At 40.8% G+C, this 27,618-nt stretch overlaps 1 protein-coding gene and 1 non-coding gene across 2 annotated transcripts in view; both read left to right on the top strand.

The window, feature by feature from the left end:
- LOC126101566 (isovaleryl-CoA dehydrogenase, mitochondrial) overlaps window positions 1-27,618 on the top strand; it is a 67,485-nt gene that overhangs the window by 8,754 nt on the left and 31,113 nt on the right. The window contains exons 2-4 of the mRNA XM_049912211.1: window positions 6,117-6,206; window positions 6,386-6,607; window positions 11,262-11,423. Of these exons, the coding sequence (XP_049768168.1) occupies window positions 6,117-6,206; window positions 6,386-6,607; window positions 11,262-11,423 (474 nt within the window). The remainder of the gene's footprint in view (window positions 1-6,116; window positions 6,207-6,385; window positions 6,608-11,261; window positions 11,424-27,618) is intronic.
- Window positions 23,472-23,546, top strand: Trnat-ugu (transfer RNA threonine (anticodon UGU)). Its single transcript has one exon. It is a non-coding gene; the product is annotated as a tRNA-Thr (tRNA).

Raw genomic sequence — 27,618 nt, 5'->3', positions numbered from 1 at the left:
GTGTGTGCGCGAGTGTATACATATAAAAATAGAGGGAAACATTCCACATGGGAAAAATATATTTAAAAAGAAAGATGATGAGACTTACCAAACAAAAGCGCTGGCAGGTCTATAGCCACACAAGCATACACATAAAATTCTAGCTTTCGCAACCAACGGTTGCCTCGTCAGGAAAGAGGGAAGGAGAGGGAAAGACAAAAGGATATGGGTTTTAAGGGAGAGGATAAGGAGTCATTCCAATCCCGGGAGCGGAAAGACTTACCTTAGGGGGAAAAAAGGACAGGTATACACTCGCGCACACACACACACATCCATCCGCATATACACTGACACAAGCAGACATTTCAATTTGCCGCCGCTCATACCTCACCTGTCTTTCAACATCATCTTTGCCTCTGTACTTGCGCCCCGACTGACATCTCTGCCCAAACTCTTTGCCTTTACAAATGTCTGCTTGTGTCAGTGTATATGCGGATGGATATGTGTGTGTGTGCGAGTGTATACCTGTCCTTTTTTCCCCCTAAGGTAAGTCTTTCTGCTCCCGGGATTGGAATGACTCCTTATCCTCTCCCTTAAAACCCATATCCTTTTGTCTTTCCCTCTCCTTCCCTCTTTCCTGACGAGGCAACCGTTGGTTGCGAAAGCTAGAATTTTATGTGTATGCTTGTGTTTGTTTGTGTGGCTATCGACCTGCCAGCGCTTTTGTTTGGTAAGTCTCATCATCTTTCTTTTTATATATATATATATATATATATATATATATATATATATATATATATATATATATATAGAGGGAAACATTCCACGTGGGAAAAATATATTTAAAAAGAAAGATGATGGGACTTACCAAACAAAAGCGCTGGCAGGTCGATAGACACACAAACACAAACATACACACAAAATTCTAGTTTTCGCAACCAACGGTTGCCTCGTCAGGAAAGAGGGAAGGAGAGGGAAAGACAAAAGGATATGGGTTTTAAGGGAGAGGGTAAGGAGTCATTCCAATCCCGGGAGCGGAAAGACTTACCTTAGAGGGAAAAAAGGACAGGTATACACTCGCGCACACACACACATATCCATCTGCATATACACAGACACAAGCAGACATTTGTAAAGGCAAAGAGTTTGGGCAGAGATGTCAGTCGGGGCGGAAGTACAGAGGCAAAGATGATGTTGAAAGACAGGTGAGGTATGAGCGGCGGCAAATTGAAATTAGCGGAGATTGAGGCCTGGCGGATAGCGAGAAGAGAGGATATGCTGAAGGGCAAGTTCCCATCTCCGGAGTTCTGACAGGTTGGTGTTAGTGGGAAGTATCCAGATAACCCGGACGGTGTAACACTGTGCCAAGATGTGCTGGCCGTGCATCAAGGCATGTTTAGCCACAGGGTGATCCTCATTACCAACAAACACTGTCTGCCTGTGTCCATTCATGCGAATGGACAGTTTATTGCTGGTCATTCCCACAGAGAATGCTTCACAGTGTAGGCAGGTCAGTTGGTAAATCACGTGGGTGCTTTCACACGTGGCTCTGCCTTTGATCGTGTACACCTTCCGGGTTACAGGACTGGAGTAGATGGTGGTGGGAGGGTGCATGGGACAGGTTTTACACCAGGGGCCGTTACAGGGGTAGGAGCCAGAGGGTAGGGAAGGTGGTTTGGGGATTTCATAGGGATGAACTAAGAGGTTACGAAGGTTAGGTTGACGGCGGAAAGACACTCTTGGTGGAGTGGGGAGGATTTCATGAAGGATGGATCTCATTTCAGGGCAGGATTTGAAGAAGTCATATCCCTGCTGGAGAGCCACATTCAGAGTCTGATCCAGTCCCGGAAAGTATCCTGTCACAAGTGGGGCACTTTTGGGGTTCTTCTGTGGAAGGTTCCGGGTTTGAGGAGATGAGGAAGTGGCTCTGGTTATTTGCTTCTGTACCAGGTCGGGAGGGTAGTTACAGGATGCAAAAGCTGTTTTCAGGTTGTTGGTGTAATGGTTAAAGGATTCCGGACTGGAGCAGATTCGTTTGCCACGAAGACCTAGGCTGTAGGGAAGGGACCGTTGGATGTGGAATGGGTGGCAGCTGTCATAATGGAGGTACTGTTGCTTGTTGGTGGGTTTGATGTGGACTGACGTGTGAAGCTGGCTATTGGACAGGTGGAGGTCAACATCAAGGAAAGTGGCATGGGATTTGGAGTAGGACCAGGTGAATCTGATGGAACCAAAGGAGTTGAGGTTGGAGAGGAAATTCTGGAGTTCTTCACTGTGAGTCCAGATCATGAAAATGTCATCAATAAATCTGTACCAAACTTTGGGTTGGCAGGCCTGGGTAACCAAGAAGGCTTCCTCTAAGCGACCCATGAATAGGTTGGCGTACGAGGGGGCCATCCTGGTACCCATGACTGTTCCCTTTAATTGTTGGTATGTCTGGCCTTCAAAAGTGAAGAAGTTGTGGGTCAGGATGAAGCTGGCTAAGGTAATGAGGAAAGAGGTTTTAGGTAGGGCGGCAGGTGATCGGCGTGAAAGGAAGTGCTCCATCGCAGCGAGGCCCTGGACATGCGGAATATTTGTGTATAAGGAAGTGGCATCAATGGTTACAAGGATGGTTTCCGGGGGTAACAGACTGGGTAGGGATTCCAGGCGTTCGAGAAAGTGGTTGGTGTCTTTGATGAAGGATGGGAGACTGCATGTAATGGGTTGAAGGTGTTGATCTACGTAGGCAGAGATGCGTTCTGTGGGGGCTTGGTAACCAGCTACAATGGGACGGCCGGGATGATTGGGTTTGTGAATTTTGGGAAGAAGGTAGAAGGTAGGGGTGCGGGGTGTTGGTGGGGTTAGGAGGTTGATGGAGTCAGGTGAAAGGTTTTGTAGGGGGCCTAAGGTTCTGAGGATTCCTTGAAGCTCTGCCTGGACATCAGGAATGGGATTACCTTGGCAAACTTTGTAAGTAGTGTTATCTGAAAGCTGACGCAGTCCCTCAGCCACATACTCCCGACGATCAAGTACCACAGTCGTGGAACCCTTGTCCGCCGGAAGAATGACGATGGATTGGTCAGCCTTCAGATCACGGATAGCCTGGGCTTCAGCAGTGGTGATGTTGGGAGTAGGATTAAGGTTTTTTAAGAAGGATTGAGAGGCAAGGCTGGAAGTCAGAAATTCCTGGAAGGTTAGGAGAGGGTGATTTTGAGGAAGAGGAGGTGGGTCCCGCTGTGACGGAGGACGGAACTGTTCCAGGCATGGTTCAATTTGGATAGTGTCTTGGGGAGTTGGATCATTAGGAGTAGGATTAGGATCATTTTTCTTCGTGGCAAAGTGATATTTCCAGCAGAGAGTACGGGTGTAGGACAGTAAATCTTTGACGAGGGCTGTTTGGTTAAATCTGGGAGTGGGGCTGAAGGTGAGGCCTTTGGATAGGACAGAGGTTTCGGATTGGGAGAGAGGTTTGGAGGAAAGGTTAACTACTGAATTGGGATGGGAACTTGCCCTTCAGCATATCCTCTCTTCTCGCTATCCGCCAGGCCTCAATCTCCGCTAATTTCTAATTTCAATTTGCCGCCGCTCATACCTCACCTGTCTTTCAACATCATCTTTGCCTCTGTACTTCCGCCTCGACTGACATCTCTGCCCAAACTCTTTGCCTTTACAAATGTCTGCTTGTGTCTGTGTATATGCGGATGGATATGTGTGTGTGTGTGTGTGTGTGTGTGTGTGTGTGTGTGTGTGTGTGTGTGTGTGTGTGCGCGCGCGCGAGTGTATACCTGTCCTTTTTTTCCCCCTAAGGTAAGTCTTTCCGCTCCCGGGATTGGAATGACTGCTTACCCTCTCCCTTAAAACCCATATCCTTTTGTCTTTCCCTCTCCTTCCCTCTTCCCTGACGAGGCAACCGTTGGTTGCGAAAGCTAGAATTTTGTGTGTATGTTTGTGTTTGTGTGTCTATCGACCTGCCAGCACTTTTGTTTGGTAAGTCCCATCATCTTTCTTTATATATATATATATATATATATATATATATATATATAATTGTTGGGTTCACATTAATGATATGAATATAATAGAAAGAAACATTCCACATGGGAAAAATATATTTAAAAAATTCTGTGACTTACTTGTATCTATCAGAAAGTGCTGATAGACACACACACACACACACACACACACACACACACACACACATTTCAAGCTTTCACAACCCATGGTTGCTTCATCAGGAAAGAGGGAAGGAGAGGGAAAGACGAAAGGATGTGGGTTAAAACCAATGGGAAAGAGAGAGAGAGAGAGAGAGAGAGAGAGAGAGAGAGAGAGAGAGAGAGAGAGGGGGGGGGGGAGGACAGAGACATATATAAGTGTGGCAGAGAGATGGAGATGCTGAGTATGAAGGCTTCACTATAGACAGAAACTTAGAACAAATTTAGAAGTTGTGTCCTAAAAGAATATGAATATGTTAGCATGCCAGAATTTTTGGTGAGGATGGGGGAATGAGGACTGAGGCACTGGTTCCCCACTTTATCAGTCTTTTAAAGACGAGCATATTTGGCTTTTTTGTGCTTTGACAGGAGCATTTTTAGCTGGTTAGAGCATATGAGTGAGTTTATGACGATAAGAATCACACTGCCATTTGCTTGAAATGATTCAGGAAAAACATAGAAACTCTAAGCTAAGATGACCAGACTCGATGCTTTTGAATAGTGTGTTAACAGTTGAACTGACTCTTTCAATTGGTCCGTTTTGTACAATGTCCTTCTGACCATACACAATTTGCACCAGATAATTTTTACATTTCAGACAGACCAATGGTATGGGACGACACAGAATGCTGCAGGGAGTCCATTACTTGTTCTTGGATGACAGGTGCAGATGTGTCAAGGTGTTATAATGTGCTTGGTACACAATATGCCAATTCTGCCTTGTGGTGGTCGGGTATGGTCGACTGGAACTTTTATGTTGCTTGTGTCTTCCCTTACGTTCCCATGCAGCCCAAGTCTGATCACTGTCATATTCCAGTGCCCCACAAAACTGGATATTGTACGATTTGATGAACTCACCAAATCCAGACCCATAATGAGGCCCCTTTCCTGCTCTGTCAGGTGCTGATAATGCTGTCTCACATGAGTATGTATCATCTCCATGACCTTCAGTGATAATTCAGTATCTGAAGCTGTTCACGTAAATTATGTACCCTATGGGGTCTGATAACAACACTAATGCACTCTGGTGTCCATGTTTACGTGGCACATAGTTGTAACTCTAATCATTTACATATCTGCCAATAGTGTGCATCTGTACAAAGTTACATTAACATCCGGTCAGGTCTTTCTGTGCTTCACTTTTCTCGTAAGGCAGTGTATATATGCGTTTAATGTTTCCAGGATTTAATGTTATTTCCTAAATTAAGTGGACTACTTTGTTCTGTGTATTGATATTTTGTTCATTAATTTAGTCTTCTATAACCAAAAATTAACAAGCCCCTAACCCACACAGATAGTCATATGCATTAAAGTCTTCTGGGACATGGGGAGGCATGCTGGCCCCAGATCAGATCTGCCTCATGGAATAACAATGGGAAGTAAGTGTGCCAGCCAGCCTGGATGTGGATTTTAGATGGTTTTCCACATCCATCAAAGTAAGTACTAGATTGGTTCCCACATCCCACCTCGGTTACATGATGTGCAACCACTTTGAAAAAGTTGTAACATTTGATCATGCAGAACACTAAATGCAGACAGAAGGTGTACTCAAATTCTTCCATGGAGAAGACCTTGCAGTATCTTTAAAATGTCTTTGGGAGTGACAATCTCATAATAGCTTACATAACATATGGTCAGTACCATAGCAGCCCCGACAAGGCATTGTCTTGATATAGGGTTCCGGAAAGGAAGGGAAGATTAACGAATCTCATACCAGCTGTCAGATAAAAATGATGATGGAGTAAAATTATAGATGTGTAAAACTTACATATTTCTATTTGTAGCCATTTATCAAGAATATTTTATCACTAAATGATGTGCAAAAAATTTCATTATCAGTTTAGTTTATTTTCTGCCTTGTGTGTTTATTAAAATATTTTTGGTGTTATTAAGAGTTTTTATTATTCTGTGAGTATCTAAAATTAGTCTTTGATTTTACCCTAGCTTCGCCAGACTGTCTTTAATTTTGTCCAGAAGGAACTTGCACCGAAGGCTGCAGAAATTGACAAGAAAAATGAATTTTCTGAAATGAGGGTAAGAAACACTCATATTTTTTTCAATAGTATGTTATATCAGTTTTTGTTGTCCTATTTGTTAATGTGAAAATGTTTGTAACCTTAGAGCAGACAGCTGCTTATTTTGCTTGTTTTGAATATGGACCATTTTGCTTTTGTGTTTTCACTACAAGAAGATAAAAAAAAATGATTGTACAGGAATTTTGGAAGAAGCTTGGTGACCTTGGAATGCTGGGTATGACAGTCCCTACAGAATTTGGAGGATCTGACCTGGGATATTTAAATCATGTTGTAGTTATGGAAGAAATATCACGTGGGAGTGCAGCGGTTGCTCTTAGTTATGGGGCACATTCGAATCTTTGTGTTAACCAAATCAACAAGAACGGTACACAAGAACAGAAAGCAAAATATCTTCCTAAGGTAATTATGTTTTCCATCTAGGATGGTTTTGTATTATAAACTGATCATATTTTGACAAGCTTGTAATGACAATCCAAATTGTTAGATATCCACTTCTTTTGCTCATCAACATTAACTGATACTATAAGTTTTTTAACAGAAGTCTTATTTATGTTACTTGTATTTATGACAGAAAATTTAGAGAACTGTCGAGTGGCCCTTTTTTTTCATGAGACATGCTCAAAATAATATTTTTTAGGTTTGAATGCATCAACAGTTAGCCATAGAAAGTCAAAATCCATTTAGTTTTTAGGATCCTTTAATGTAGAAAAAAGTGAAGAAAGGGTATAATAAAAATGGGATTTTTATAGTATTAGATAGCTAGGTCTTCCTAGATCCCAAGCCAAGAGAAACACAGCAAGTTAAGATGAAACAGAATTTGGAAACATAATGATAAATTTTGCTTTTTATCAATGGATGTAGAATATACAGCAGTTTGGAGAAAGATGTCTGTTAGATCTAGACAGGTGACATGAAATCCAGAAGAAGTGAATTTGTTCTGAGAGATTATAGATCCAAGGCTCGTCTGTGTTTTGAAAGCAATATATGAAGTATTTCCTACTGGCTTCCTAGGCCTAATGCAAGAAAGGATTTTCTGTTGGGGTTGTCTCCCTTAGCCTTAGAAGTTTCTCCTCAACCACAAGGCAGTGGTTCCCTTCTCATTTAATCCCCAGAAAGGAGGGTTGCCTCATCTGTCAACTACGCTGTTCCGAAGTCTTTCTTCTCTGCCGTTGCTGTCATTAAGGTCTTAACTCGCAACCCTGGGCATGGGTTCTGTGTTATACCCCACGGGATTGGGTCCCTGCCTGAACTCGGCCATCCTATCACTCTGGCCTACTGAAGTGTAGGATGCCCACCTCCTCAGTGTGGACATTCCACACAGGAACTACCTTAGTGGAGGAATAGTGAAGGGGATCCTACCTCCCTGGAGCCAGGTTAATGGTAGTGTATGGTGCCACAATCAAAGGCCAGGTACATGAGGAAACAACAAATAATGGAGTAATTGAGAGAAGTTGTAAAGCAGAATTAGGACAAATTACACAGGAAGAAATGGAAATAGCTGTGAAGATGAATTGGGGGGGGGGGGGGGGGGACCTGATGAAGTGTCAGTGGACATAAGAGCAGCAGGTCCAGTGGCAATGCAATGACTGTATAGAGTACTATCAAGTGTGTGGAGAAATAGTACAATACCTGACAATTTGAGGAGAGTAGTCATTGTTCCCATCTGCAAAAAAAGGCTGTAAAAGACTTTGTAAAAAATACAGAGGTATAACCTTTATGAGTCATAGAGCCAAGATTTTTGAAAGAATTTTATTAAATCGAATAAGTGAAAAGATAGAAAAGAAGCTAAATGAAGAACGGTATGGGCTTAGGAAAGGAAGAAGCACGATCGACCTGATATTTTCTATCTGTCAACTAATGGAAAAAAAGTTGGGAATATAACAAAAGGGTGGTAATGGTGTTTATAGACATAGAAAAGGCATATGATTCAGTTAACAAGCAAAGACTTTGGGAAGAAATGAAGAAGATAGATATAGAAGATTTATACATTAATGTAATAAAGACTATGTACAGAGGACACAATTGTAGAATTAGAACCCCATTGGGAACTCTGAATACTTTGAAATGAGACAAGGACTTAAACAAGGAAGTATACTATCTCCTGCACCTTTTAATGTTGTGATGGAGGGAATGAATAGGGCAGTTAAAGATATAGTAAAAGAAAAAGACAAAAATATGAGTTTTGCAGATGATATGGTAATATGGGGCGATAAAGAGGTAGATGTACAGTTACAACTTGATGTGTGGAATGAAATAATGAAAAGGTATGGATTAAAAATAAATAAAGATAAGACTGAAGTAATGGTATTTGGAAGAGACAAAGGGATTAACGGAAATATTACTTTGAATGGAGAACCCCTCAAAGTGGTAGATAGTTTCACTTATTTAGGGAGTGAAATATCTAGTGATGGAAGAATAACCAACGAAATTAATAGGACGTTACAGAAGGGAGGCAATTTCTGCCAAACAATAAAACACCTGATTTGGAATAAGGAAGTTTCAGAAAAAGCAAAGCTCCTTATGTATAAGAGTTATTACTTCCCTATTGTAACCTATGGAGAAGAAATATGGACAATGACAGAAAGGGATTGGAGCAGACTGCAATGCAAGCATGGGAAATGAAATTTCTCAGAGCAGTTAAGGAAAAAATGAGAATGGACAGAGTAAGGAATGTAGATATTAGAAAGCACCTTAAACAAGAAAGTATTGGGGGGGGGGGGGGGGGGACAGATTAAGATGGTACGGGCATGTTAAGAGGATGCATGGGCAGAGACTCCCCAAAATTGTGGAAGAACTGAAGATGAATAGAAAAAGACATAGAGGGCCCCCAAGAACACGGTGGAAAACAGGAATGAGAATACCTGTGGGAAGGAGAGGTTTGACCTGACCTAGCAGCAAATGGAGGAAGAAAAGTGGTGGGAAGACCGAGCCGAATGGAGAGGACTCGTCAGCACTCAGACCCGGCACTAGCTGGAATGGGACCTGGATATAGATAGGTAGATAGATTATAGATCCAGCATCTGTTGTGGTTTACTTCACCAAAGCCAGTATTTGTACCACCATATACTGGTGGTGCTATATTGACCAAGTTGTCTACACTTGCCGCTCTGGACAGGAAAGTTAATGGCTTCCACTTTACAGGTTTACCATAGAGCTTACCTTTATCCCTTTTCAGAATGCACAACAATATTGCTTTGTGGCAGAGAAGCTTCATAAAGGATGTTGCTGAAATAATCAAAAGTAACTATGTATATGCTATTTTATTGGTCTTGTTCAAATTCAGCACATCATCGCAACTGTATTAGCATCTAATTCTAAAAACTACTGTTAGGTTACAAAAATCAAGATACCTACCTTGATTATGGAGTGAGGAACATAGCCACTAAAGCATATGAAAGCTCAAAAAGAGACACTGCTTGTGACCATCTCATGTAGGGTCTTTCTGTGGTCTCCCAAACTATCACTGCCCTTTCTTATCCACATTTGTAAACAAAGGCATTCTATTTCTGAGTAACTACTCTAAAGAAATTATTTCTTGATCATCTTAAATACTGATATAAAATATTTTTGGAGCATAGAATGTTTGATTGATCATCGTACAAATTCATTTGCAAGAGCAGAGATTTGTGGCTGTATGTTTGATGCTCCAACAATACTGATTTGACATTTTCAGCTTCTGACATAAGGAAGGAAGAGGAGTCCTCTGGTAGGTTACTGTCCACTACTTTAGCCATGACAATGGGGCTTTTTAGTGCCACCAACATAGTAGAAACATAACTGATTCTGGTCCACTTTGAGAAGCTGAGCTGCTTTCTGTGCATTTTCTGCTTATTGGTTATTAAAAGAAATGTGACAGTATATATGTCGCAAAATGACTTAACTCTGTGTATGAAAATTTAATTGTTCAGGTTGGCAACAGCTTCATTTATGGAGGATGCCATCAGTATATCACAGTAATGTGGAGGACTGATGTCTCCTGAGCTCCAAGAAATCAGTTTTAATGGAACTGATCAAAAGGTTGGTAAAGTAGGCACCTATCCTGCTTTCCTTGGTCATTATCCTTGTTTGGTTTGTTCAGTGTTAATTTATGCTTCATCCTGTCGTGCTGTTGTTTGCATTTTGGGTGTCTGCTGCACAGCTCTTCCAGTTCCAATTATTGCTCTTTATCCTGTCTTTGTGGATGAAGGAGGTTTAGCAATCAGTTTTTTACTTTGTGATTTATTCTGCTTATGCCAGAGTCTCACACACAAACCTTTTCTTTCGTATCCTTACTTACTTAACATTATTATATAACACCATAACATCATATCTTCAGAAATTATTAGTTTTGGCACCTGTGCTAACACACTTCCCAGTAATTATATTGTGCCTCTACATTACCCAGAGCAGATATTCTTTAGGGACAGTGAGTATTAAGTAGTATTAAGTAGTATTATTATTTCTGTTGACTGGACCATAAATGTTAAGTGCATGTCTGGTAAATAAACAGTTTGTATTGTTATAATTCAGTAATTTTACACAATCATTGTCATTTTATTGTATAAAGTTACCCTCCATTAGGAATGGGGAATGCACTCAATGACTGTGATAGGACTTTCAAAATGATGGAACGCAGCAATCAGTCATCCTTTCCTTTTAGGCTTTATTAAAGCAAATCTAGATTTCAGCTAGTAACTGGCCATTATCAGTACAGTATTTCAGAGTTTTGATGCATGTCCTAGTGAATCAGTTCCCCATTATTCGGGCCTCTAGTACGTCAGTCCCATGTTATTCGGGCTTCTGTCGCAGTTCATTAAAGACTTTAATGAACTGTAACAGGAACCCAAATAAGAGGGGACAGATGCACTAGGACATGTTTTAGTACTCTGAAATACTACATTGATAATTGCTAGTTACTAGCCAGAATCTAGATTCGCTTTAATAAAGCCTGAAAGGAAAGAACAACTGTTTGCTGTGTTCCATAATTTTGAATGATTTTTTATTGTATATTATTTTTGTAACATTCTGTATAAATCTGGTACAGCATATAAATTCAAGTAACATTTATCAACAGCTGTGTTCAGGGGAGCACATAGGTGCCCTAGCAATGTCTGAACCGGGCTCAGGGTCTGATGTGGTATCTATGAAGCTTCAGGCTGTGAAGAAGGGAGACTATTATGTTTTAAATGGCAATAAATTCTGGATTACAAATGGACCAGAAGCAGATGTGCTAGTGGTAAGTATAATTGCTTGCAATAATGCTAGATTAGCAGACAGTTAGGCTCATCAGTACTTCCATTTTGTTGGTGCAATTCCCAGTACAGACAGTAGATATGTGTGAAACTAAATTATGCCTGTGCTTAATCAAACAATACGAAGTCCTATATGAAATAACAATATCAAGAAAAGGATAGATTAACAAAAATAACATTTTTGAAAATGTAATTGAATAGATAAAAAATCCACCCATCAAGCAGCAGCGGGAGAAAACATGTATAAAGATTAAGGAAATGTGCAAGATTCTGGAGCCAGTGACTCCTCCTTCTGGCAGAAATATTGAAGGGGAAGGTAGTGAGATGAAAGAAAGGGACTGGCAAGGTTTAGGAAATGAGTTTGTAAAGGTCTCCCAGAAACACAAATCAAGGGAGATTCACCAGCCAGTGTGACGACATTCCCTGCTTTATTTCTTTGTTGATCGTCCTCGGTGTCAACTTACTCTGTTGCTACACTGGCTGAAAAATGTGGTGTGGAAGAACAACACTGACTACATTAAATGATGTAGCTGACAGGTGTACATTTGCATTTCACAGTACTTTATTTCCACTGTTCACAACCCCTCAATAATACAGTTATATGGCCAGTGCACTATTGTTTATCTTTCGATAAGCCTCATTAATAGGTAGCAGGCAAACATCCACATACTGCTACAATAGTTTCCTGTTGAATATCTACAAGCAGTAAAAGCCTAACCATATAGATCACATTTCTTGAAGAATAAAAAGGTACATATGGAGCACACACGGTCATTGTTTTAGTACATGGCCCAATTGTGTAACATTTATTTCACAGTTAAGTTCAAGCATTGTTGTTATTGTTCTAACCGACACAGGTTTCTTTTCTGAAACTCAGCCGTGGACTGATTGTCTTGGGACCAAAAATCGGGCCCTTATATATCCTCGCAATAATAGGTACTGAAAATACATGCTGTTCAAAGTTAAATTTACAGAAATTACAGTTAAATCTTAACTGAATACATCGAAAAATTGGTTCTTTTTAACAGTTTCTTCTACTACAAGAGTTAGGCCGAATTATTTGTTTAAATCATGAAATTAACAAATATTGTTGCGCAAACAATACTTTTGACAAAACTGTTAATTACTTTGGAATTAATTAATGGTTGGCTTTGCTAACATGTTTTCAAATAGATCCAAATATATACTTTGATTACTAGTATTTAATCTTCCAAATGTTTACAGTTATTACAGAATGTATATTTGTTTATAAGTCAACAATAGAATTTAAGTTATGAAACAATTACTGATTTCACCCTGTAACAAAAGTATTAACTAGGAGTAGTCAAAATAAATTAGAAAATCAATTACATAAAACTAAGCAAAAAAATTAGAACTAGTGTTAAATTCTTTAAAACTGAGGGCCAACTTTCTCTTATATGAAAATGCAGATTATACTCATGTATGTTAATGGTAATTAGTACAAAAATGAAAAAAAAATGAATTTTAAGGAGGCAGATGGCAAAAACAAGAGGGGAAGTAAAATTATCCCAGCTTGCGTCATCACAACAGGATGAGAAGGATGGGGATTGCGCCACATGAGATTTGAAAACCTGAGAGCTTAAAGGTGGAAGACAGTGTTGTAAATAAGATTGAGACTGCTGAAAAACATTGTGCAAGAGTTAATAACAGGAAAGCAAACAGTATTATATGTGGTAGAGTGGGAGGTGAGGAAAATAGACAGGTCAAAAGATACGATACAGAATACAAAAAGGGAGTGCAGAAAGGAATAGTTACTGGGAAGAAATGCTAAGATCGAATGAATTAGTGTAAATTAAGGCCATATGGGTGGTGAGAACCAAGGACATGTTGTAACACTAGTTCCCACTTGTGGAGTTCTGAGAAACTGGTGTCCGGGGTAAGAATCCAGATGGCTTGTGTGGTGAAACAGGTACCAAACTTATGACTGTCATGTTGTATAGTAGACTTCACACCTCCTACAAAATCTTGAAATTACCTGCCCCTCGTGTTTCCTAGGATGATACTGTGTGACATACCAACTTCAGACTGCAACAGCAGGTCGGACTTCACTTTGGAAAGCTATCATACCTTCTCCTTCATCTCAACAGTGGTGTTTCATTCCTGACCCTCTACAGCTCCCAAATCACCAACCACCACTCCTCTCCTAGAAACTTCACTTGGCCAGCCTTATTAACATAACCCAGCCTTCACGAATGCTTTCCAGAGCAATGATAATCCATGATCACAAAACCATCCACAACAGTACTGTGTTCTCAACCTCTCATCTGAGGCACTTGAACCTCCTGAATTATTTGTATTGTCAGAGGGTCCCATTTCCCCCTTAAACTTGTGAAATCTGCAAGTAATCGTGCTGGTGTGTGCTGAAGGACCTGTTTCCTTCACACATTGTGTGTACTGGAAATATCACTTTGCAACCCAATCGCAGAACCTTTCAAACAGAAAATCTGACATTGAATCCTGCCTTGAACAGTTCTGACCATGATCCCAACTTGATGCACCACCGTTACCTCAAAATCACCCCTTGCAATCCTTTCAAGAATTCCTAACACCCAGCATTGCTTCACAATCCATTCTCAGGTCCCTACAACATGACTCTAACCTGTCCTCTGCAGAACTCCCAAGTTCTTCATTCCCTAAAAACTGAAGATTCGTAATCATCCTCCTGGTCGACAAGGTATCCTTCATATAGCATCTGCTGTCTATCAACATCCTATCCTTGTGATACAAACTGGCCTACAGTCCCTCCTTTAAACCCAGACACCTCACAAGGAGTAACAACTCAATCTGTACTCCCTCTGTTATCTCATTCCCAAGATCACTGAAGATATACTGCCTTAGTTGATCACCACCTGCAACATGTAGTTCAAATTCTTCCCTCCTCTGTTAAAGACACCACCCTACTCTGTTAAAGACACCAACCATTTCCTAGATTATCAAAATATTTTGATTATCAAATATGCCGGGAGAAACTCAAGAATCACATTTCCTAGATTGTCTGAAATTTGTGACTGTCCCACTCCCATCACACACCTTCCTTGTCACCATGGATACTTCTTCTGTCTATACCAACATGTCCTATGTACATGGTCTGTTTGCTGCTGTACATTACCTCAACCAATGCCCACCTGATGCCAATCTGTGATGTCATTTCTACTCACCTTAATCAGCTTTATACTTTCCAACAAAGTACCCGTGATCTGGGGGTAGTGTCTTTGATTAATAAGCAAAATGTCCTTGGTTCTGGGCTCAAAACCCGCTGCCACTTAAATTTTGATTAATAATCAGAATCATCAGTCATAGACTCCTGGCATAACAAGTCACCCTCATTCTGCCAATGGCCTTGTCAAAGAGGGCAGAGGAACGGAGAGAGATTCAGGGAACACTCTTGTTCATGGGATGGGGAACTGCCCATATAGGTGGAAGAATCAGCAATGATCAGCAGCATGAGGATGCAGAAGGCAATGGAAACCATTGCATTAAAGACAAATAATGTTTATTTACAGGACATGTGGCCTGTAACTGGAAAAGTTTCATGATGATCTCGCCATTGGCAAAAAATTTCAGAATAGTCCCCCATTTGGATTTTCAGGAAGGGACTGCCAAGGTGGAGGTGACCATGAGAAAAAAGATGGAATAACCAATGAAAGGATAACATTCTACGAGTTGGGGTGTGGAATGTCAAAAGCTTGAACATGGTAGGGAAGCTAGAAAATCTGAAAAGGGAAATGGAAAGGCTCGATCTGGATATAGTGGGACCAGTGAAGTGAAATGGAAAGAAGGCAACAATTTCTGGCTGGATGAGTATAGAGTAATATAAACAGCAGCAGAAAGTGGGAGTAGGATTCTTTATGAACAGTAAGATAGGGCAGAGTGTGTGTTACTGTGAACACTTCAGTGATAAAGTTGTTCTCATAAGAATCAACAGCAAACCAACACCGACGATAGTTTAGGTATACATGCCAACACCGCTAGCCAAAGATTGAAGAGAGAGGGAAAGTATATGAGGATATTGAAAAGGTAATTCAGTACATAAAGGTAGATGAAAATCTAATAGTCTTGGGGGGGGGGGGGGGGGAGGCTGGAATGCAGTTACAGAGGAAGGATTAGAAGAAAAGGTTACAGGAGAATATGGGCTTGGGACAAGGAATGATAGAGGAGAAAGGCTAAATGAGAGAGGAAAGAGACTAATAGAGTTCCATAATAAATTTCACTAAGTAATAGCGAATACTCTGTTCAAGAATCACAAGAAGAGGAGCTATACTTTGTAAAGGCTGGGTGATACGGGAAGATTTTGTTTGGATTACATCATGGTCAGGCAGAGATTCCGAAATCAGATACTTGAGTGTAAGGCATACCCAGATGCAGGTAATGTAGTAGTGATGAAGAGAAGGCTGAAGTTTGAGATTAGTCAGGAAGACTCAATACGTAAAGAAGTGGGATACGGAAGTATTAAGGAATGATGAGATACACTTGAACTTTTCTAAGGCTGTAGATACAGCAATAAGGAGCAGCTCAATAGGCAGTACAGTTGAAGAGGAATGGGCATCTCAGTAAAGGGCAATCACAGAAGTTGGAAAGAGAAACATAGATACAAAGAAGGTAACTGAAGAAACCATGGGTAACAGAAGAAATACTTCAGTTGATCAATGAAAGAAGGAAGTACAAAAACGTTCAGGGAAGTTCGGGAATACAGAAATACAGGTCTCTGAGGAATGAAATAAACAGGAAGTGCAGGAAAGCTAAGGTGAAATGGCTGCATGAAAAATGTGAAGAAATCGAAAAAGAAATGATTGTTATAAGGACTGACTCAGCATATCGGAAAGTCAAAACATCATTTGGTGAAATTAAACGCAAGGGCGGTAACATTAAGATTGCAATGGGAATTCCACTGTTAAATGCAGAGGAGAGAGGTGATAGGTGGAAAGAGTACATTCAAGGCCTCTGTGAGGGAGAGATTTGTCTGATGTTATAGAAGAAGACACAGGAGTCAGTTTAGAAGAGATAGGGGACCCAGTGCTAGAATCAGAATTTAAGATAGCTTTGGAGGACTTAAGATCAAATAAGACAGAAGGGATGGATAACATTCCATCAGAATTTCTGAAATCAAGAGGGGAAAATGGCAACAAAATGGATATTCATGTTGGTGCGTAGATTGTATGAGTGTGGCAACATACCACCCAACTTTCAGAAAAATATTATCTCCACACTTCCGAAGACTGCAAATGCTGAAAAGTGCAAGAATAATCGCTCAGTCAGCTTAATGGCTCACACATCAAAGTTACTTACAAGAATAATACACAGAAGAATGGAAAAGAAAATTGAGGATGGGTTAGATGACAATCAGATTGGCTTTGGGAAAGGTAGAGGCAATTCTGATGTTGCAGTTGATAATGGAAGCAAAACTAAATAAAAATCAAAACACATTGATATAAGTAGTCAACCTGCAAAAAAGTGTTCGACAGTGTAAAATGGTGCAATGTGTTCAAAATTCTGAGAAAAATAGGGGTAAGCTATAGGGAGAGACAGGTAATACACAATATATGCAAGAGCCAAGAGGGAATTATAAGAGTGGACAACCAAAACAAGTGCTCAGATTAAAGTGGGTGTAAGACAGGGATGTAGTCGTTTCCCCTACTGTTCAATCTGTAAATCGAAGAAGCAGTGGTGGAAATAAAGGAAAGGTTCAGGAGTGGAATTAAAATTCAAGTTTAAAGGATGTCAATGATAAGATTGTCTGATGAAATTGCTATCCTGAATGAAAGTGAAGAAGAATTGCATGATCTTCTTAATGGGGTGAACAGACTGGGGAGTGTAGAATGCGGATTGAGAGTAAATAAAAAAGACGAAAGTTATGAGAATTAGCAGAAACGAGAAGATTGAGAAACTTAACATTAGGGTTGATGACCACAAAATAGATAAAGTTAAGAAATTCGACTACCTAGGCAGCAAAATGACCAATGACAGAGCATGGAGGACATAGAAAGCATATTAGCACTGGAAAAAAGGGCATTCCTGGCCAAGAGAAATCTACTTGTATCAAACATAGGCCTTTATGAGGAAGAAATTTATGAGAATGTAAATTTGGAGCGCAGCATTTTATGTTAGTGAAACATGGACTGCGGGAAAACCAGAACAGAAGAGAATTGAAGCATTTGAGATGTGGTGCTACAGACGAATGTTGAAAGTTACTTGAACTAATAAGGTAAGGAATAAGAGAGTTCTGTGTGGAATTTGAGAGAAAAGGAATATGTGGAAAACGCTGACAAGGAGAAGGGACAAGATGATAGGATATCTGTTAAGACGTCAGGGAATGACTTCCATGGTACTAGAGGGAGCTGCAGGGGGCAAAAACTGTAGAGGAAGGCAGAGGTTGGAATACATCCAGCAAATAATTGAGGATGTAGGTTGCAAATGCTACTCTGCGATAAAGATGTTGGCAAAGGAGAAGAATTCGTGGCAGACCACATCAAACCAGTCAGAAAACTGATGACTCAAAAAAACTTCCCAACAACTAATTTATCTTTGAGGGGCAGACGGACAAACAGATCAGAGGCAGAGTTTTGGGAACCAGGATGGATCCTTCCTGTGCCAAACTTTCCATGGCTTGCTTGGACAAGGCTTTCCTGAAATCCATGTCTTCAGCCCATGTTTTGGTTTAGGTGCATTGATGAAATCTTTGCCATATGGGCTCATGGTGAGGCAGACCTGATAAAATTTTTGGAATCTTTATATATATTGTCCCAATTAAATTTCATGCAGTCCTATTCTAAATCCTATGCCACTTTTCTTGATGTTCACCTTGCCGTCACTGAGGGTCAGCTACACACTTATGTTCATATTAAATCTTCTAACAGAGAACAATACTTACATATTGACAGGTGGCATCCTTTCCATGTCAGATGTTGCTGCCCATACAGCCTTGGTATTCGAGTCAATCATATTTTGTTCAGAAGCAGACTTCTTGCAGCAATACACAGCCGTTCTCACCTCACCCTTCACTATATGTTATTACCCCATCAGCATGGTTGTGAAGCAGAGTTCCCAGGCCGTCACTTCCATATAATTGAAGTCTTTATTCAAAAATAATCATCAGAGGCCTGAGCACAACTATCTCACTGTTTCACAAGCTGGAGGACTCCCTATTCCCAGAAATACTGTGGCTGTAACAGGAGCTATTCCTCCACTATGTCCTTCAGTTCATGGACAGAGTTGAAGCACTTTCCTTTGAGATGTTTTTAGCAGCCCAACCAAATGGAAGACACAATGTGATATGTCTGGGTTGTAGGGCAGATGCTTAAGCTACTCTCACTTCTACTTGGAAATTACACTCTGTGTGGCCTTGCAGACATGTTGACTCATTTTATCATGGAGCAGAATATCTCCCTCTATGAGCAGTTTAGACCATTTACTCTTGACAGACATTTGTAGGCTATGTAGTGTCTCACAGTACACATCACTGTGGATGGTTTTTCTGTGCTTGAGGAATGCAGTGAGTGTCAGATGTCAGAAAAGACTGATCAGACCCCATATTCCTTCTGCACCCATTTCCCTGCCCTATGTTTCCTACCTCTGAAATTATCCCTACTACATCCTCCTGCCAGCACCTATGACAGCCCTGTAACTGGCAAACCACAAGCAATCAAAGGGAGAGCCAAGTGTGAAATAACACATGTTATGTACATACTCTCCGGCCTTCTCCATTAGTATGACTACAGAGTTATCAGTTAGGATGACTGGGTGTAGACTGAGGGTGTGTATTGGTAACACTGCAGTTGGGTGCTGACATTACATGTTCTTCATTCTCACCACCAACATGGCCTTAATTTATGTTAAGTTTCTTCAGTCACAACATTGCTACTCAGTAGCTATTTCTTTCCTCATTCCTTTTAGTTTTCTATATCTTTTATTTTATTTTATTCTATATCTTTTATTTTATTTTATTTTTTCCCACCTCTACCACACATAATGCACTTCATTTATCTTCCAGCTTTTAGCTCTCAGATTTTCAAATGTCATCCAGTGCAATCCCCAGCAACCAGTTCCTTCTCATCCCTTCCAGTGTGTCTCCCCTGACCTGGGATTCTAGATGAATTTTCCGAACTCTCACTACTTCCTAAATCTTGCCAGTCCTTCTGTCAGAATGAGCCACTGGCTCCAAAAGCTTGCACATTTGTAAAGGTTGTCAGTGACACTGAATTGAGTGTCCATTCTCTAGGGAATGAGATAGGAACTGAAGTTGAGTGTAGCAAAGCAAAAGCTGAAATTCTTAGCTCTTTTTTCACCTGTTCCTTTACAGAGGAAAACCCAGGAGAATTGCCCCAATTAAATCCTCATACTACTGAAAAAAATGAATGAAATTAGGATTAGCATCATTGGTGTTGAGAAACAGCTGAAATTGTTAAAGTTGGACAAAACTGCAGGGCCTGATGGAATCACTATCAGATTCTATATAGAATTTGCATCTGAGTCAGCTCCTTTTATAAATATAACCTAACATAGACCCCTCGATCAAAAAACTTTGCCCAGTAGTTAGAAGAAAGCACAGGTAACATCCCTCTGTAAGAAAGTGATCCACAAAACTACTGTCCATTGTTGATCTTTGACATCAATTTGTTGTAGAATTTTAGAACATATTCTGAGTTCAAAGATAATGAGGTATCTTGAACAGAATTACCTTCAACATACCAACTGGCATGGATTCTGAAAACATCGATCATGTGGAATCTAACTTGCACTCTTCTCGCATGACATACTTAAAGCTTTCTCACTTATCAAAAGTATGCTCATATGGCATATCAAGTGAAATTGTGATCAGATCGAGGACTTTTTAGTAGGAAGGACACAGCATGTTACCTTGGATGGAGAGTCATTGTCAGATGTAGAAGTAACTTTTGGTGTGCTTCAGAGACACATGTTGAGACCCTTGCTATTTGTTTTGTATATCAGTGGCCTTGCAGACAATATTAATAGTAATCTCAGACTTTTTGCAGGTGATGCAGTTATCTATAATAAAGTACTGTCTGAAAGAATATATCTGGCACACATTTTAGTTCATTGCCTCTGATTCCGCTTAATATCTCACTGCAGCTGGTAGCAGGGATCCCACTTCAATTTACATATAGTGCTTCACAGCTGCTAGATCTGCGTGGTGCCTGTTATTTCGAAGGAACAGACACTGATTTCCACTTAATGTCCTGCTGCAGCTGATAGTAGTGATCCTCCTTCAGTTTGCATACATAAATATTCAGTCAGCTCTTGATAAGGTTTCAAAGTGATGCAAAGATTTAAATGTTGAAAAATGTTAAAATGATACACTTCACAAAACATAGTATCCTATGACTTTAATATCAGTCGGTCACAGTTGGAATTGGCCAACTCTACATACTTAGATGTAACGCTTTGTAGGGATGTGAAATGGAGTGATAATATAGGCTCAGCTGTGAGTAAAGCAGGTGGTAGATGCCAGTTTATTGGTAGAATACTGAGGAATTGCAATCAGTCTATAAAGGAAATTACTGACATATCACTCACATGACTGGTTTTAGAATATTGCTTGAGTGTGTGGGACCTGTAGCATATAGGACTAACAGGATATATTGAATTTATACAGAGAAGGGGAGCACAGATGGCCACAGGTTTGTTTGACCCATGGGAGAGTGTTACAGTGATGCTAAAGAAACTGAACTGGCAGGCTCTTCAAGATAGATGTAAACTATTTGAAGAAATTCTACTGAAAAGTTTGAAGAACCAGCTTTAAATGACTCTAGGAATATATTACAATCCCCTACGTATTGCTCACATAGGTTTTATTAGGACAAGATTAGAATAATAACAGAATTTACAGAGGCAATCAAACAATAACTCTTCCTGTGCTCCATAAGTGAGGGGAATGGGAAGAAACCCTAATAACTGGTACCTTGGGACATACCATCTGCCATGCACTGGCGGTGGTTTGCAGAATATGAATGTAGACAAATGCTGATTTCCTTCACCTTTTTGCGTGTTATCTCCCACTGGCCACTGCAGCAAGAGACAGTGGCCATGTGTGTGTGAGTTGTGCTTGTGTTAATGTGTATGTGTTTTCTACTTCGGAAGGAGGCCTTTTCAGGACAAGAAAAAGTAGGGAGATATAGGAGGAGGGAGCCGCAAGTCACCCTTAACCTCTCTGCCTCCTTTCAGTAATCGGTGCTAACATTCAAATCTCGAATAATTCACACATAAGTGCATATGAAACCCAAAGAAGAGCAGCAGTATCTCCATTCCTAGCAGATAACTTTTTTCCATGTTAGGTTCTTATTTCCATTCATCTTTGGACTTAATGAGAAGTGATGCTGTCTTAATGCTGTTCTTCCCAAATAGTATACTGATAGCCTTGAAGTGCTTTTGTTCTCTGAAACTGCCCCACCAAATCTCATAGGCAGCTGTGAATCAGTATAAACTGAATGATGTGTCTTCAACATGGAAAATAAAATTTCTTATACCATATACCAACAATTTGGGGTTGTATTTACAGGCTCTACTTGTAAGCCAAGAGAATGACTTGGTTAAGCCACACACTGCGAAATGAGTTTAAGTAGGCTGACCCATCAGAAGAGGGAGGGGGTGAATTTACGTGTGAGATCTACCAACTATCCTGTGAGTTTCATCCAGCATTTTAGGCTTGGTTGCACAGGTGAATTTTAAGCAATCTCCTTTGTAGATTGACTGCACTTCCTCAGTATTCTACCAATAAACCAAACCCTACCACGTGCTTTATGCACAGCTGAGCCTTTGTGATCATTCCATTTCATATTCCTACATGTGTTACACCCAGGTAAAGCAAACAGTGACTCATTGATATTATAGTCATAGAATACCACGTTTTTTCATCTTGTCAGGTGCACATTTTTACATTTCTGAATATTTTAAGTAAGTTGCCAATCATTGCACCACTTTGAAATCTTATCAAGATCTGACTGGATATTTATGCAGCTTGTTCCAGACCTAACTTCATTATAGGTAACTTCATCATCTGCAAAATGTCTGATGTTACTATTAATATTGTGTGCAAGGTCATTCGTATACAACATGAACAGCAAGAGTCCCAACACACTGCCCTGGGGCACATGAAGTTACTTCTACATCTGATGATGACTCTCCATCCAAGATAACATGCGGTGTCCTCCCTATCAAAAAGTCCTCAATCCAGTCACAAATTTCATTAGATACCCTGTATGATCATACTTTTGACAATAAGCGTAGGTGCGGTACTGTGTCAAATGCTTTCCAGAAATCAAGAAATACTGAAACTACCTGGTTGCCTTGATCCAAAGCTTTCAGTATGTTGTGTGAGAAAAGTGCAAGTTGGTTTTCACATTACATATGTTTTTGAAATCCATGCTGGTTGGCACTGAGGACATCAATCTGATTAACATACCTCCTTATGTATATATGACGGTAGTATCTGTTCCCGAAAGAACAGTTACCGTGGATGACCATGCAGCTTTGCTAGAAATGAAATGATAATTAAATGGACACCCTAGCTGCAACCAGGCGTTGATGTACTTCATTGGGGACATGTTGAAAATGTGTGCCCCGACGGACTCGAACCCGGGATCTCCTGCTTACATGGCAGACGCTCTATCCATCTGAGCCACTGCGGGCACAGAGGATAGTGCGTCTGCAGGCAATGAAGTACATCAACGCCTGGTTGCAGCTAGGGTGTCCATTTAATTATCATTTCATTTCTAGCAAAGCTGCATGGTCATTCACAGTAACTGTTCTTTCGGGAACAGATACTACCGTCGTATATAGTTAAAATATGGCTTCCGGCCATTGTCCTTCTTGTGCGAAAGCACACGCTATGCCCAAACTCGTACGGGACTTGGTAGATTAATCTGCCACGAGTAATGAGTATGATGGGCAAACATCTATTAGGCGCACTACGAATGTAGTGGTGTGGACATGTTGGGAATGTGGATCTCACGAGGAGCGTGCAAGGGATAAGTCCCTGCAGACGCACTATCCTCTGTGCCCGCGGTGGCTCAGATGGATAGAGCGTCTGCCATGTAAGCTGGAGATCCCGGGTTCGAGTCCCGGTCGGGGCACACATTTTCAACATGTCCCCAATGAAGTACATCAACACCTGGTTGCAGCTAGGGTGTCCATTTAATTATCATTTCATACCTCATTATGCTTAAGCTCAGAATATGTTCTAAGATACAACAACAAATCGATGTCAAGGATGTCGGACGGTAGTTTTGTAGATCACTTCTACTATCCTTCTTGGAGACGTGGGTGACCAGAGTGTTTTTCTAAGAAGGGGGCATGGTGTTTTGTTCAATGCATCCACGATAGGTTACAGTTAGAAGAGGAACTACCTCAGCCGCAAATTCAGTATAGAATCTGACAGAGATTCCATCGGGACCTGGAGCGTTGTTCAGTTTTAACGATTCCAGCTGTTACTCAACACCACTGACAATAATACTTCTTTCATTCATCTTTTCAGTGGTACAGGGATTAATTTGGAGCAATTCTCCTGGGTTTTTCCTTTGTAAAGGAACATTTGAAAATTGAGTTAAGCATTTCAGCTTTTGCTTTGTTACCCACAATTTCAGTTTCTGTCTCATTTGCTAGGGCCTGGACGCCAACTTTGGTGCCACTAGCAGCCTTTACATAGGACCAGAATTTCTTTGGGTTCCGTGAAAGGTTACTTGACAATATTCTGCTGTGGTAGTCATTGAAGGCTTCATGCATTGGTCTCTTGACAGCCAAACGCGTTTCATTCAGTAGCTCTCTAGTATAGCCTCACGCTTTGCTTTACACATATTATGCACTAATCTCTGTTTCCGTAGAAGTACTTTTATAGTGACTGTGTACAATTCAGGTCCCTCCGATTATGAACTGTTCTACTGGGAACATACCTATCCAGCGCATGGTCAACTATTCTTTTAAACTTGAGCCATAGTTCCTCTTTATCACTTGCCCTGTGCTGGAAGTTAAAGTTCCTCATTGAGATTTGACACTGCTGATTTTTTTTATCTAGTTTATTGGACATATATATCTTTCTGCTTGGTTTAGTTGTCCTTTGTACTATGGTCATCATTGTTGTCACAACTGTCATGATCACTGATATCACTTTCAATAGGGACATCCTCAGAGAGGTCAGGCCTATTTGTTGTCATCAGATCCAATATGTTCCTGTAATGAATGGGGTTCCTAACTATCTGTTCTAGGTAGTTTTCAGAGAAGGCATTTAGTACTACTTCACAGGATGTCTTACCACAGCCGCCACTGATAAAATTTTGATTTTTCCAGTTGATTGTTGACTTATTAAACTCTCCATCAGTGATTACAATATAATTGGGGAACTTATGTACAAGTGAACTGAGGTTTTCTCCAGAGCTTTCAGTTACATCAGAAGAGTCTGCTGGGCGATAGAAGGATCCGTTATCATTTTATGCCCACCTCTGATGCTGAGTCTTGCCCAAACAATCACACATGCAGCTTCAGTGTATATAAAATTCAGGCAAAATGCAAATAATTGAGCTGTAAAGATAACAACTCGCCCAGTGATAGAGGTATTGAGTCACCATCTGTGTGTGTGTGTGTGTGGGGGGGGGGGGGGGGGGGGGGGGAATTTCATGTGCATGCATGTGCCTGCCCATTGTCTTGTCATCTTCTGTCAAGCATTGATAGAAAATTCACTCCACATTTATTATGGTCTTCATAGTCTATATTAGAAACTTAAATTTTTTGTTTGCAGATCTTTCCTTGTAATAAACCAAATAAGTTTCAGATTCCTATCCAGGGACCTACACTCTGTTATCAAAAGTATTTGGACACCCCTAAAAGCATCCATTTTTCATATTGGGTGCATTGTGCTGCCACCTGCTGCCATGTACTTCATTTTAGTGTCAACAGTAGTCATTAGACATTGTGAGAGAGCAGAATGGGGCACTCCGCAGAACTCATGGACTTTGAATGTGGTAAAGTGATTGGGTGTCACTTGTGTCATATGTCTGTAAGCGAGATTTACATGCTCCTAAACATCCCTAGGTCCACTGTTTCCAATGTGTCAGTGAAGTGCAAAAGTGAAGGAACACACATAGCACAAAAGCGTACAGGCCGACCTAGTCTGTTGACTGACAGAGATCACCGGCAGTTGAAGAGGGTCGTAATGTGTAATAGGCAGACATCTACCTAAACAATCACACAGGAATTCCAGACTGCATCAGGATCAACTGCAAGTACTATAACAGTTAGGTGGGAAGTGAAAAAACGTTGATTTCAGGTCGAGGGACTGCTCATAAGCCACACATCTTGCCAGTAGATGTCAAATAACGCCTCGCTTGGAGTAGGGAGTGTAAACATTGGATGATCGTGCGGTGGCCCAGTGTAATATTAACCTCCCTCTATACAGCTTAAGTGTTTTCGTGGACTTACTTGTTGAAGAATGCTGGTTCTGCTTTCTTGCAGCGCCCAGCGTCTTCTGCCAGCACCGGATGCTTCTCCGAATATATAGAAGGAAACAATCCATGAAGGAAAAATATACCTAAAAACAAAGATGATGTGACTTACCAAATGAAAGTGCTGGCAGGTCGACAGACACACAAACGAACACAAACATACACACAAAATTCAAGCTTTCGCAACAAACTGTTGCCTCATCAGGAAAGAGGGAAGGAGAGGGAAAGACGAAAGGATGTGGGTTTTAAGGGAGAGGGTAAGGAGTCATTCCAGTCCCCGGGAGTGGAAAGACTTACCTTATGGGGAAAAAAGGACGGGTATACACTCGCGCGCGCACACACACACATATCCATCCACACATATACAGACACAAGCAGACAAATATGTCTGCTTGTGTCTGTATATGTGTGGATGGATATGTGTGTGTGTGTGTGCGAGTGTATACAAATATGTCTGCTTGTGTCTGTATATGTGTGGATGGATATGTGTGTGTGTGTGCGAGTGTATACCCGTCCTTTTTTCCCCATAAGGTAAGTCTTTGCGCTCCCGGGACTGGAATGACTCCTTACCCTCTCCGTTAAAACCCCCATCCTTTCGTCTTTCCCTCTCCTTCCCTCTTTCCTGATGAGGCAACAGTTTGTTGCGAAAGCTTGAATTTTGTGTGTATGTTTGTGTTCATTTGTGTGTCTGTCAACCTGCCAGCACTTTCATTTGGTAAGTCACATCATCTTTGTTTTTAGGTGTATATATATATATATATATATATCTTCTTATGCACCAGAACATATTTATTTCCACTTTGTACAAAAAAAAAACTACTAAACTTTATGACGTAAGCCCACACATTACCGGGCACCCAAGATCAGTTAATTACACATTTTTGAACACAATTAATACATAAGCTTTTATCATGGCTGACTATCCACGTCCAGTCGATATACTCTCAACAGCAGTTCAACATGTACTAAACAGTCACTATCTCGAGTCACTCCATTTGTTTATCAACAATACAAAGCTACATCTCTCTTTGCAGCCGGCCACGGAGCTTCCGGGTCGTATGTGTTTATTCTTCGCAGGTCACACTGAACACTTGCCAGTGCCAACGAATTTTCTCCCTTCCAGTTTCGCCTGCACAAACAATAAATGGGTGCAGTATCCCATGCTCATCCTTACGCCCTGCTTTAAAATAACGTGTGTTCGAAACGGCTGGAACACAAGTGTCTCCAGACTTTCGTAAAATTCTGGGGGCACTAAAATTGAACAACAGAAAAAATGTTGTGTGGAGTGACAAATCACAGCACATAATGTGGCGATCCAATGGCAGGGTTTGGGTATGGCGAATGTCCAGTTGATGCCATTTGCCAGCGTGAGTAGTGCCGACAGTAAAATTCGGAGGTGGTGGTGTTATGCTGTGGTCATGTTTTTTATGGAGGGAGCTTGCACCCCTTGTTGTTTTGTGTGGCACTATCACAGCATAGGTCTACATTGATGTTTTAAGCACATTCTTGCTTCCCACTATTGAAGAGTAATTCGGGGATGGCAGTTGCATCTTTCAGTATGATCAAGCACCTGTTCATAATACACGGCCTATGGCGGAGTGGTTACATGACAATAACATCCCTTTTATGGACTTTCCTTCACGTAGTCCTGACCTGAATCCTATAGAACACCATTGGGATGTTTTGGAATGCTGACTTCGTGCCAGGCCTC

This window comes from Schistocerca cancellata, chromosome 9 (genome assembly GCF_023864275.1).
Source record: "Schistocerca cancellata isolate TAMUIC-IGC-003103 chromosome 9, iqSchCanc2.1, whole genome shotgun sequence".
Taxonomy (NCBI): domain Eukaryota; kingdom Metazoa; phylum Arthropoda; class Insecta; order Orthoptera; family Acrididae; genus Schistocerca; species Schistocerca cancellata.
Note: the sequence above shows the minus strand (reverse complement) of the source record. Positions and strands in the feature narration are given on the sequence as shown.